Source organism: Acipenser ruthenus, chromosome 5 (assembly GCF_902713425.1).
Source record: "Acipenser ruthenus chromosome 5, fAciRut3.2 maternal haplotype, whole genome shotgun sequence".
Taxonomy (NCBI): Eukaryota; Metazoa; Chordata; class Actinopteri; order Acipenseriformes; family Acipenseridae; genus Acipenser; species Acipenser ruthenus.
Window position 1 is genome coordinate 52338198 of NC_081193.1, and position 13385 is coordinate 52351582.

The 13385-nt window shown below is 43.4% G+C and overlaps 1 protein-coding gene across 4 annotated transcripts in view; it reads left to right on the forward strand.

Moving 5' to 3' along the window:
• Window positions 1-13385, forward strand: part of xdh (xanthine dehydrogenase) — a 95594-nt gene that overhangs the window by 63628 nt on the left and 18581 nt on the right. For all 4 annotated transcript variants that reach the window (XM_034003511.3, XM_034003514.3, XM_034003516.3 and 1 more), the window contains 3 exons: window positions 6227-6314; window positions 6561-6647; window positions 12489-12680. In XM_034003511.3, coding sequence (XP_033859402.2) covers window positions 6227-6314; window positions 6561-6647; window positions 12489-12680 — 367 coding nt within the window. The remainder of the gene's footprint in view (window positions 1-6226; window positions 6315-6560; window positions 6648-12488; window positions 12681-13385) is intronic.

Genomic DNA, 13385 nt, shown 5'->3' on the forward strand with positions numbered 1-13385 from the left:
CTTGAAGACTATTTAAAATCTCCATTCTGATTTCTAAAATAAATCGTGCTAATGGCAATTTGGTTGGGAATCTAGCCCTAACAGGCTAGGAGGTTGAGATAAGTTGAAAACTAGTTGAAGGACCTTTTGAAAATAAAGTTTTTAGTAGGGGCGTGCTGATACTTGTATTTTCCAAGTAATTCCCTTTAAGAAGCAGGTATTACATGAAACCAAACAACCTATATATTATTGTACTAAATTCATGGTTGTATACTAATTGTTTGGAATTATTTTATTGTTGTATTTTTATTTTTTTGTTGTATTGTTATTTAATTGAGTATAGCTTACTTACATCTCTTTGTATTAGTGCTTGCACCATTGAGATGTACCTGTGCTGGCCCTACTGGCACAAAGTTGTACAGTGCCTTGCATAAGTATTCACCCCCCTTGGACTTTTCCACATTTTGTAGTGTTACAACCTGGAATTAAAATGGATTTAATTAGGATTTTTTGTCACTGGTCTACACAAAATAGTCCATAATGTTGAAGTGGGGAAATAAATCTACATATTTTTCAAAATTTTTTACAAATAAAAAACTGAAAAGTCTTGATTGCATAAGTATTCACTCCCTTTGCTGTGACACCCCTAAATAAGCTCTGGTGCAACCAAATGCCTTCAGAATTCACATAATTAGTTGAATGGAGTCCACCTGTGTGCAATTAAAGTGTCACATGATCTCAGATTAAATACACCTGTTTCTGGAAGGCCCCAGAGTTTGTTAGAGAGCATATCTAAACAAACAGCATCATGAAGACCAAGGAGCTATCAAAACAAGTCTGGGATAAAGTTCTGGAGAAGCACCAATCAGGGTTGGGTTATAAAAAAATATCCCAAACTTTGAACATCCTCCGGAGCACCGTTAAATCCATTATTAAAAAATGGAAAGAATATGGCCGTCCACCAAAACTCAGTGACCAGGTAAGGAGGTGTCACAAAGACGGCCAGAGTGGGTTGCGTCAGACCAGAAAGGAATTCAAACACAGAGACGGTGATGGTGATGAGAAATGCTGAGTGCAATGGCTGCACTCAGCGTTTAATGACAAAATAAAAGGTTTAAACAACGGAATACAAAACAGGATACGGCACTTGACGCCAAAATAAACAGACAGACAAAACGACTGACACTAAACAAACGGTGCACGGACAGACAAACAAACACGGTGAGAACAAACACTTATCTTGCACGTTTTTACTTTGCTTTTAGTTACTCCTCTCTCTCTCTCACCCGTTCTCCTCTTCCGAACACCCAACTACGAGTGACTAAAAATGTGCCTATTTATACTGTTGTGCTGGGATTCAATTACTAATTAATTATTCACTTGAATCCCAGCACGTGAATTAATTCTGTGCAACCCCGTGCTCACATACAAATCTACACTTTTTAAATACACGTGAAACACAGACCCGTTTATATCCCGTGTACCAATGACTATACACCAACATTAACACACGCAACATACAACACATAACACACAAATGCACACAGGGGCGGGCACTTTGCCACATATACCCCCCCTGTGCAAAGCACACATGGCCTCAACGGCCACCTCCCCCCTTAAATACCCAGCAGTCCAGGACAAAGTCTCGGGCTGGGAAGGGAGGCTTCAGTGGGCCCATGTCTGGAAATGCTGTCAGCTCCCCTGCCGGTAGTGGCACGGCTGACAGCATGCTGGTCCCGTCCTGCAGCGAAAAAGCTGCGGGGGCAGGTGGTCCCCCGACCTCCCCCTTCTTCGTAGCCGGCAGCTCCCTCCTGTGGGGCTCCGGCCACAAGAACTCCTGCAGCGAAACTGCTGCTGGGGAAAGTGGTCTCCAGACCTCGTCCCCCTTCTTCGTGGCCGGCAGCTCCCCTTTCTGGGGTTCCGGCCACCGTACTCCCTGTAGAGGTACGGGCAGCAGAGGCAGCTCCTGCTCCTCTGCTCCGGGCGGTGGCGGAAGCAGAGGCAGCTCCAGCTCCTCTGCTCCTGGTGGTGGTGGAGGCAGAGGCAGCTCCAGCTCCTCTGCTCCTAGTGGAGGAAGCGGTGGAGGTGGCGGAGGCAGAGGCAGCTCCTGCTCCTCTGCTCCTTCCGGTGGAGGTGGCGGAGACAGATGCAGCTCCTGCTGCTCTGTTCCTGCCGGTGGAGGTGGTGGAGGCAGAGGCAGCTCCTCTGCTCCTGGCGGCGCTGGCTCCCTCCGCTGTGGCGGCTGGGCTGGTGCGCGCCGGGCTGCCTTCAGCAGCATGAATAGAGGCTGCTGGGGGACACCAGCCTCCTGCCCCTCTCCCCCCAAAAAATTTTCAGGGGGTTGGGCCTGTAACTCCTCCCCTTCCGGCTCTTGGGGCTGAACCAGCAGGCATTTTCCCTCTGCTGGTGGCTTGGGTCCCAGAGCTGTGGAAGCCCCGACTTGCCTCCCTTTGGGCTGTGGACGCACCGACTCCTCCCTTTTGGGCTGTGGACGCACCGACTCCTCCCTTTTGGTCTGTGGATGCACCGACTCCTCCCTTTTGGGCTGTGGACACACCGACTCCCCCCTCTTGGGCTGTGGACGTTCGGGCTCCCCCCACTCAGGCATAGGACGTTCGGGCTCCTCCCACTCAGGCGTAGGACGTTCGGGCTCCTCCCACTCAGGCGTAGGACATTCGGGCTCCTCCCACTCAGGCGTAGGACGTTCGGGCTCCTTCCACTCAGGCGTAGGACGTTCAGGCTCCTTCCGCTTGGGCTGTGGACGCTCAGGCTCCTCCCGTTTGGGCTGTGGACGCTCAGGCTCCTCCCATTTGGGCTGTGGATGCTCAGGCTCCTCCCATTTGGGCTGTGGACGCTCAGGCTCCTCCCATTTGGGCTGTGGACGCTCAGGCTCCTCCCGCTCGGGCTGTGGACGCTCAGGCTCCACCCACTTGGGCTGTGGAGGCAAAACCAGCAGGCATTCACCCTCTGCTGGTGGAGATGGGGACAGCAGGTACTCACCCTCTGCTGGTGGAGATGGGGACAGCAGGTACTCCTCTGCTGGTGGTCCTGCTACCTGGGCTGCTGTTCCGTTTATGGTTGCCTCCAGGTAGCTGAGGACAAACTCCACACCTTCCTCCAAGGTGTTTGGGGTGTGTTCCTCCTGATATGCCTCCCATCTCTCACTGTCCATCATCCACAGGGCCCGGACGACTATGGGCAGAGACTGGGCCTCCAGCCCAGCATTCTCCAGGAACCAGCCCCGCAGTTTGATGGTGTCTTCTGCCATTGACTTTTTTTTTTCTTTTTTCCCCCAAAACAATATTTGTAAGCCTTTATATTTTATTTATTTATTTTTTTAATCCAGACCCCTCCTGGTCTGATGCTTGGAGGCGCGGCTATCCCACGAAGACACCACGTGTCACAAAGACGGCCAAAGTGGGTTGCGTCAGACCAGAAAGGAATTCAAACACAGAGATGGTGATGGTGATGAGAAATGCTGAGTGCAATGGCTGCACTCAGCGTTTAATGACAAAATAAAAGGTTTAAACAACGGAATACAAAACAGGACACGGCACTTGACGCCAAAATAAACAGACAGACAAAACGACTGACACTAAACAAACGGTGCACGGACAGACAAACAAACACGGTGAGAACAAACACTTATCTTGCACGTTTTTACTTTGCTTTTAGTTACTCCTCTCTCTCTCTCACCCGTTCTCCTCTTCCGAACACCCAACCACGAGTGACTAAAAATGTGCCTATTTATACTGTTGTGCTGGGATTCAATTACTAATTAATTATTCACTTGAATCCCAGCACGTGAATTAATTCTGTGCAACCCCGTGCTCACATACAAATCTACACTTTTTAAATACACGTGAAACACAGACCCGTTTATATCCCGTGTACCAATGACTATAGGAGGGCATTAGTCAGAGAAGCAACCAAGAGGCCAATGGCAACTCTGAAGGAGCTGGAGAGATCCACAGCTGAGATGGGAGAAACCGTCCATGGGATAACTATAACCCGAATGCTCCACAAAGCTGGGCTTTATGGAAGAGTGGCGAGAAGAAAGCCATTGCTGAAAAAAACCCATATCAAATCCCGTTTGGATTTTGCCAAAAGGCATGTGGGAGACACAGCAAACATGTGGAAAAAGGTTCTCTGGTCTGATGAGACCAAAATTGAACTTTTTGACCTTAGCGCAAAACACTATGTGTGGCGCAAAGCCAACACTGCTCAACACCCTGAGAACACCATCATGGTGGAAGCATGGTGGTGGCAGCATCATGTTATGAGGATGCTTTTCATCAGCAGGGACTGGGAAACTGGTCAGGATTGAGGGCAAGATGGATGGAGCCAAATACAGGGAGATTCTAGAGGAAAACCTGTTTCAGTCTGCAAGAGACCTGGGACTGGCGGCGGAGGTTCACCTTCCAGCAGGACAATGACCCTAAACACACAGCCAAAGTTACACTGGAGTGGTTTAAAAACAAGAACCTGAATGTCTTAGAATGGCCCAGTCAAAGCCCAGACCTCAATCCGATTGAGAATCTGTGGCAAGACTTGAAAATTGCTGTTCACCAACGGTCCCCATCCAACTTGACAATGCTTGAGCAATTTTGCCAAGAAGAATGGGCAAAAATTGCAGGATCCAGATGTGCAAAGCTGGTAGAGACTTACCCAAAAAGACTCACAGCTGTAATTGCTGCCAAAGGTGCTTCTACCAAGTATTGACTCAGGGTAGTGAATAATTATGCAACCAACAAATGTCTTTTCTTTTGTTTAATTAACTTTTGTGTCACAATAAAAAATATTTTGCACCTTCAAAGTGTTAAGTATGTTTTGTAAATCAAATGGTAAAAATCCCAATTAAATCCATTTTAATTCCAGGTTGTAACACTACAAAATATGGAAAAGTCCAAGGGGGGTGAATACTTATGCAAGGCACTGTAGTGGATTTATTCTCTGCTATCCAAAGAGACTCAGGGTTCAGGTTGATTATCAGCTCTAGATATTTTATTCAATATATACAAGGGAAGAGTCAACAAAAACTGTTAACACAAATGGATTTACAGTAGATATTTATACAGGATTTTTACAAGCTTGAAGATAAGGTGTTTCTGCTGCATTTTACAGCTGTGCTACCAGAAAGTTCAGTAGGAGAAAAGATAGGGTATAGCCCAAGATAAGATCAAAACAGAGCCATTGTTATCAGAGGTGATGGCCTAGGAGTGGGGGGTAATGTTGTTCAGAAGCATAAGGGTTAACTGTTTCCCTTAGCTGATGTAATCACTGTCTGCTATAGACTGAAAGGCATTTCGTATTCAGTTAAATATATATCATCAGAATTCAATCATTACAACAGGTATTTAATCACACTGTCAGATTGTTATTGATTGCTACTTAATAATTGTGTAAATGAGGGCAACGGAGGGAATGCTTTGTTTTGTGTTGAGTAAGTGTGAACGGGAGAGAATGAATCTGAACTGTAAATCTACCTCCCAACCTGGAAGGGTGCTATGTGAGGTTGGTGGTATGCCTTCACAGGGATGGGCAGAGGGAGGGTAGAACAGAACCAGAAGTCGGCATTCTTGGTGAACGAGTGTAGCTGTAAGACTGCTGAACGGCTCTATTGTGATCAGCTGTGTTGCGCTCAGCGATTGGATAGAGTGAGGTGCCGTACTGATCAAAGGGAGGAGTTTAGCAGTACAAAGGGGATGCAGCTACATGAGTATGGCCCCTTATGCTGATACAGGAGATGCCGGAGAGTTGTTTTGTTTTGCAGACAAGTACTGGTTGGGAGCTGAAGCCACAGAGCCAGCACAATCACCCAGAGCTTTTGCACTACCACCCCATCACAAACCTGTCATAGCACCTGGAGCACCTACACTGGCACACCCCTTTAACCCAGGCGTGCACCATTGGACTTTGTATTGTTTTATTATTTCTGGAATCTTTTTGTTTGGGACTGCAATCCCACCGTTTAATCCCCAGTACCATTGTTGGTAAAGGGGATAGCCTTTTAAAAATAAACGGCACCAATTGTAAATACACACTCTTTGTGGACATTATCATTACCACACCACTCACATCCTGACAGTAAGTAACACTTTGTATTCCATTTGCAGTAATGAATACCTATCAACTGAAAACTTCTTAGTAATCGCACACCCCCAGTTATTAGGCAATCCTCACTGTATAAAGAAAGCCTCCCTTTGGTATCCCCAACTAATAATGGGTTATTACTTTCTCTCACCAGGGTAAAGCGCCCTGTGCGATGTATGCTGGATCGTGATGAAGACATGCTTATAACAGGTGGAAGGCATCCATTTTTGGGGCGCTATAAGGTATGTCACTGTCTTCTTAGATTAAGTTGTTGAGGTTTGTTGTTCAATTTCACATGAGAGGATTGTTATTATTAAACAGGTCCTGAGTCTTATTTAATTGCCTGCACTTGCACACAATAAAATAACAGCTACATATTCTGTCTGTTCAATGGAATAATAGTACAAGGTGAAGCGATTGTAGTACTTTAGCACTTTTAACTGTATACTGGCCCTGTTGCTCATCTCATGTTTTCCTTTCATTTTCAGGTTGGCTTTCTGAAGACTGGGCAAATAGTTGCTGTTGATGTAACATACTATAGCAATGCTGGAAGCTCCACAGATCTTTCATTGGCTGTATGTATTTCCAGCATCATTTTTTTTTTAAATACAGAGCCACAAGAGACAAACTATTTATGTAAATGAAGTATACCTAGACAACATGAAAAATCTAATGCATGCTATCTGATTACATATGTCTATGGCAGGCAACTAGACCTACCATTATACAAGTTTCCCAAAGTAAAACAACTGCAAAATGTGTTACAGCATAGTAAAAGCACGGTGAAGGTTAGCATTGTAAATTCCAGAGAGGTATGGTAAAGTACATTTCACGGGCGGGAGCTAGGGCCGCATGAAGAATGTTGGTTAATATTTAGAGGCTTTGCCTTGAGGGAATGATGATGGCCTGCAGGCTAGGAATGCTTGTTTTGTTAGTGGCCTGTTGGACCTGGAAGCTTTGAGCCGTTAGTGGCCTGCGGGCCAGGGCAAAGGACAGGGTCCGGACTTTATACCGCAAGAACCTCGTACTGCAGAGATCGGCCCCATGGGCCCCCAGGACCCCCTGAAAAACAGAAAATTCCTCTGACTCTGCGGAGAATCCTGGAGGCACTGCCTCACGGACCGGGCCATGTCCCCAGAGGGCGGAAAGGTTCATAACCTGGAAAGGAAGAAGGAAAGAGAATCCCTGTCTCCAGGAGCCGCCCTCAAATAGGTGAGGCGAGTCCTCCTGGGCCATGGCACTGGAATGCACCCGCAGGGGTATCTGAAAGATAGAGTTTGTTAGTATTTGGACTTTAGTATTTAAGGATTGTAGATGACTACAGCTCTTACTGGTACAGTGAGATAGAAACAATAGAGTCTCTGGGTGAGACAAGAAAATAGCGCATGAGCTGCGAAAGAACAGTGTGGCCGGTGGTCCCCTCTGACTTGCTGCAACGAGGACCCCCCTTTTTGAACGAAGGCATGAGTAGCTGCAGCTGACTCTAGGCCAGGGAAGTGAGACTCACTAAGCCCCCAAAAGGATGGACCACTGACCCCACAAGAACCGCGCCCGTGAAAACAAACAAAAGACTGCATGCCAATGCGCAACATAAAACAGGGAAGAGGGACAAACGAGGACAAAGAGAGAGATGGTTAGTAAAACGGGCTATGTGAAACCCTCCGCTCGGTGGAGAGGAAAAATCCCCTCTGTTAGGAGGAAATCTCTGGTCCTGGCGGAAAGGGTGCTCCCACTCCGAGCATACTAGCAGTTGATTGGTGAGATGTTGATTAGTGAGATGTCCGCAGGAAGAGAACAAATGTAGGAGTGGCCTGCTGCTGATGACCAGTGACCCATAGTTTATATATATTTGGGGCAGCAGTGTGGAGTAGCGGTTAGGGCTCTGGACTCTTGACCGGAGGGTCGTGGGTTCAATCCCAGGTGGGGGATACTGCTGCTGTACCCTTGAGCAAGGTACTTTACCTAGATTACTCCAGTAAAAACCCAACTGTATAAATGGGTAATTGTATGTAAAAATAATGTGATAACTTGTAACAATTGTAAGTCGCCCTGGATAAGGGTGTCTGCTAAGAAATAAATAATAATAATAATAATAATAATAATATATAAGGTGATGACTAATGTTGGCTTTTGCTGCTGATGAGGCTGCGCCGATCCTAAATGAGTGCGGGGTATAGAACTGGGGAGAGAGACTTGCTTTGGAGATAAGAGAAGAAAGGTGAGTTGCAAACCAGTGTCTTGTAATGACATTACGGGAACAATCAATAAACAGGGGATCTAGGGGACTGAAGATTTTTTTGACAGATAGGAACCTGGACAAGGAAGCATAAGGGCAGAGATGGGAGTTTATATTGGATAATTGAATAAATTATCCTTGACGAAGCTGGTCAGTCTTGGATGAGCAGAATGAAATGATTATCAGGAATTATTGAAAGCTCACAAGAACGAATACCTATGGCTAGGAAACTGGATAGTGATGGTACTGTGAATTCTGCACTTCTTAGAAATCCAAGGAAAGCTGACAGGCACATAGCTTCCATCACCAGGTCGTCTAATGGGTTGAAACATCCTGAGCGCAAAACTGAAATTAATTGGGAAAGGACATCAGTAGATATGGGTAGTCTGGCTGGAGATGACGGGGGAAGGCTCTTGGAAATTCCTCTGAGTGTGAGGTGCACTGCGGGAATGGAAAAAGTGTCGGCGAAGGGATGAGCAACTACGATAATGAAATTGGATACCTGAGATGTAGGATTTTATGGATGCTGGCGAAAGACTGTCTCATGTGTGGACGATGAATGCTACAATCCAATTTTCATTGAATGGGGTAGGGGATATTCGGTTCTGGATGCAGATTGATGAGAATGATGACCAACCTGTTGCGTCGGAGGACCTGGTAGATGGAGAAAGGGCTGATGACATGTATTATCTTGCAGATGAGAGTAGATTGGAGAACGATCCGTTTAGCTGAATATGAGATAGTGGAACTGGAGAACTTTCTGATGTCTAGAGAGATGAGATGCCGACCATCCTATGTGTTAGTTAATGCAGGATTGATCAGCGGTTTGCTACTGTCATGTCTGCTTGGAATGGAAAAGGTGAACTCACATTCAGAGATGTGGGTTTCACAACTCCGTATTTGTGACTGCGGTGCGGTGCAGAGTGTATGTATGTCTGTGGCTGTGGGGCTTTCTTCTCTTACTTGCCTTTCAACGGGGAGAGGGCGTGACGTCAGATGGCGGCTGCTGATTAGGAGCCTGAAGCAGGTGCTGTAAACAGGTTGTACTCTGGAATGCTGATAGACGGGGGAGCGGTTGGAGCTGCCTGGGCTGGGGCGAGCAATGGAGCCGTTGAAACAGAAAATGTAATGAAAGAAGGGGCGGAGATTGGCACATGAGAGGCTGAAGGAGGAACTTTTTAGAAATTATTTTTTGTGCTATAGATTTCAAAGCAAACACCCCTCAAACTCTTTATCAATGCTAACATCTTTATCTGGTATATATATATATATCAGAAAACTTGCGTCGCAAATGTTAAATCACATCATATACAGGGTGATTGATGTGGTAATCTTACTTCCTATCTTCCACTGTTTCGGGTACTGGTTTGTATCGCTGATATATGCATTATTATCTGTGAAGTGTACTTCATCAGCAGAATAAATTGGTTCCTTGCAACTCATTGTAACATCAACAAACACATAAATACCCTCATCTCATTCGCTGTAGTAAGTATCCATTTCTTACTCTGCAAATGCGGCTGTCCATTTTTTACTGCTTAATTTTATTTTTTAAAATTCTAAAAGTTAAAGTGAGTAGAGTGCAATACTTAAATCTAAGATGGCTTCCGTACAGGAAATATGTTTTAAAACCTTTTTTTATTTTAATTTTAGTTGAATTTTAGATGTTTAAGTTAAATAAAAACTATTGATAATAACCTATTTTGGGTTTTGTTTGTTGAAATCTAAAAATAAGTTTGACCACCTAGCTATACTCACCGGTGTGCTGGTTTAATCACCCCGGGTGTAACACAACCATGAGATGAACAGGGCCAGGATACAGTTAAAAGTGCTGAAGTACTGCAATCACTTTACCATGTACTATTATTCCATTGAACAGACAGAATATGTAGCTGTTATTTTATTGTGTGCAAATGTACGCAATTAAATAAGACTCAGGACCTGTTTAATAATGACAATCCTCTCATGTGAAATTGAACAACAAACCTCAACACATTAATCTAAGAAGACCAAAAATGGATGCACTGGGGAAAATGGCTAAAAATAAAACTTTGCCATTAAGTGCACTGTTCCTACAATAAGGAGGTCTACTACATGGATGATCCTGTGGTTAGTACGGAGGATGGTACTAAACTAGTACACAAGTTAATACCAATGAACTAAGCAGCTCAAGATAGTCCCCAGCTGCATATTAAAATGTGTCTCAAATGCAACAAACCCAAAGTAATTGCTGTTGCCCTCTAGAGGATACTAGCAATTTCTCTAGACTAAAGACTTGTGGTATCGTACTAACTGGAACAAATATGAAAAATCACTAAATATATTGCCAACTTTTATGAAACTAAACTATTCATAACTAAAAATTATATATAATGATTTGAAATCTTCTGGGGAAAAAGAAAAAGTGCCAAATCTTTTTATAAATAATAATAATAATAATAATAATAATAATAATAATAATAATAATAATAATAATAATAATAATTCCAGTACGACTTTCCAGTAAATCTTTTATACACTATATGAAATAACATTTTTGCTCCATTGAATAATTTTGCACACGACTTCTGGCCACGATTGCCTTCCAATGGATGTACTGAGAAATGAAGCTTTTATAAGCTATACCTGAAGTATGTAATTAGCATTTCTGATTCGATGTACACCTTTTATTGTCTACAAAATTCACCTTTGGTCCTATAAACAAATGCATCTGTTTTGTGTGTGAATTAAATAATAAGGACTAATAATAGTTTTGTTTATCCTCTAACATAGCTTAATTAATTTTGGTGTTGTTTTAGGAAATTTTAGATTATACATGTGAATTTGGTTTAGAAAATGGGAAAATATTCTTATGCAATTCAGCCTTAGTATTTTCTTTTGTGCGTAAATACATTTCCATATATAATTTACTTACGTTAAAAAAAATGTAAATGAAAAAACAATAATAATTATGATGTTAGGTTCCTTAAAAAAAAAAAAAAATGTTGATCATGTAACGAAATATAACGCTCTTAAAATATAATTAGCTGGAACCAATTGTACAAATACACACATGTGTCCAACCAGTCAGTTACAGAACGCTGTTACAATGCTAAAGATCAGGAAATAAAACAGTATTTGTCACAATTATAACATAATCGTGACATACCCTATAAGGAACCCCAAAAACATTCAGTAAATTAAAAACATTTATATTAAAATTAAACTCTAAAATACTAGGTCAAAGACCACTATTTCAGTAAATGCAGTCATATGATATGGAAGAAAGGTAGTACTGATGTGGTGTCTTGAGTACTGCAATAGATTAGTGAGACACCACTGGAATATCAAAACCTGTGGTACCATTTTAGCAATGGCTTATATAATTGTAACTGCACTTACATTAACAATTTACAGATGTTCTGCCACTGTATTAACAATATATATATATATATATATATATAATATATATATGATCTGGTAATGTTTCTGGGCTGGTGTAACGGGGATTCGTTACGTGTGTGGGTCGTTGGTGTTGACATGCCGCACAGGTGCACAGATTTAATAACAACACAAGCCCCGACGCTAGGGTACCAGCAATGGTAGCCCTATAGTCAGATGTAATAAAGAAAAGAAAGCAAAACAAAACTAAAAATAAAAGTTTGCCACACAAAGCGAGCGCTAGCCTTTTTAAAGGAAACGTCCCGCTATGAAACTACTACACTACGAAACCCTCTCTATACTGGTTGGGATCCACATCCCCATAACTAACCTACTGCTGTTGCTCCCGAAGTCCCGGCCTCCCAGCGACTCCGGGTCGTTTGCGATGGTCCTGGCTGATGAGCTGTCACAGGCACTGTCTTGCAGTTGAGGAGTTCTGTAGTAGTTGTCCCGCAGAGTGGACGCTCTCCTCCTGAATGAAAACAAAGCACCCCTCTATGTAGCATTGCGGTGCAGTCACCTCGAACTGTGGCGCAGACGCCCTTTGAGCTGCGCGCAGCCTTCCCGGGCACGTCCCCCAGCCAATCCGGACCTCCCGATCAGCTCATCACCGGGCAAGCCTAACTGCTCAATTAGTTGCCTAGCAACATGTCTCCTGTTACGCGTCTCAGCTGCACACATCCACAGAAGAACCAGTGACAAAGTGCTCTCTGTCACAGATGGTAATATTTTTTTTAATCTAGTTAATGTCTCCTTTTAGATCATAGAGAGAGCTTTGTTTCATATGGATAATTCCTACAACATTCCACACATCAGAGGCTTGGGCTATGTCTGCAAAACCAACCTGCCTTCAAATACAGCCTTCCGCGGCTTTGGCGGGCCTCAGGGGATGATGATCGCAGAGTGCTGGCTGAGTGATGTGGCTTTGAAGTGTGATCTTCCTGCTGAACAGGTACAGGACACTGCAGTAGCTAATCCAAACCCTGGTATTCTGAACTAACCTAAAATGTATCCTGACAGCAGTTGTAGAATCGAAACTGTGATGAGTGTGTTAAATATTTACAGATGTTTATAGTTTTTATTCAAAGGGTTATTACTGATTCTTGATTAAATGTAAGACTTAACAAGGCGTTTTTAGTATGGTTGGGATTATGATCTTTAATGTTAACTAGGGCTGTCAGTAATCTTTAATTTTTAAAGATTACATTTTTCAACACACAGTAGTCACATTTCTTTCTCTAAACACTAAATAAATCTAAATGGTAGAACAATGCACATCAAAAATGTAGAAAAATACTAAAAGTGAAGGCACTGTGAATTGGCAGTTGCAGTTTAAAAAACACTCTGACAGTACAGAGGATCAGATTGCTTGCTTGTATCTGCTGTCAGGCTGAGTTCCTGCAGCGCAGAGGTATGTCATGTCAGAGTTTTTAATTTCTGTTATTATGATGTTAGGTTTTTTTTGGTGGATCTGAAAAATAAAAATATACCAATTAAAACAATATGTGATTAAAACTGAGGCTGATCTCAGGATTATTCGAGATATTTTTTTTTCATTGTTTGACAGCCCTACTGTGAACCAATCCCTTGTCTGTTCCTTGCAGAACTCTGAGGGTGTGGGATGGTACATCAGTAGCATCAGGATAACCAGCAATGG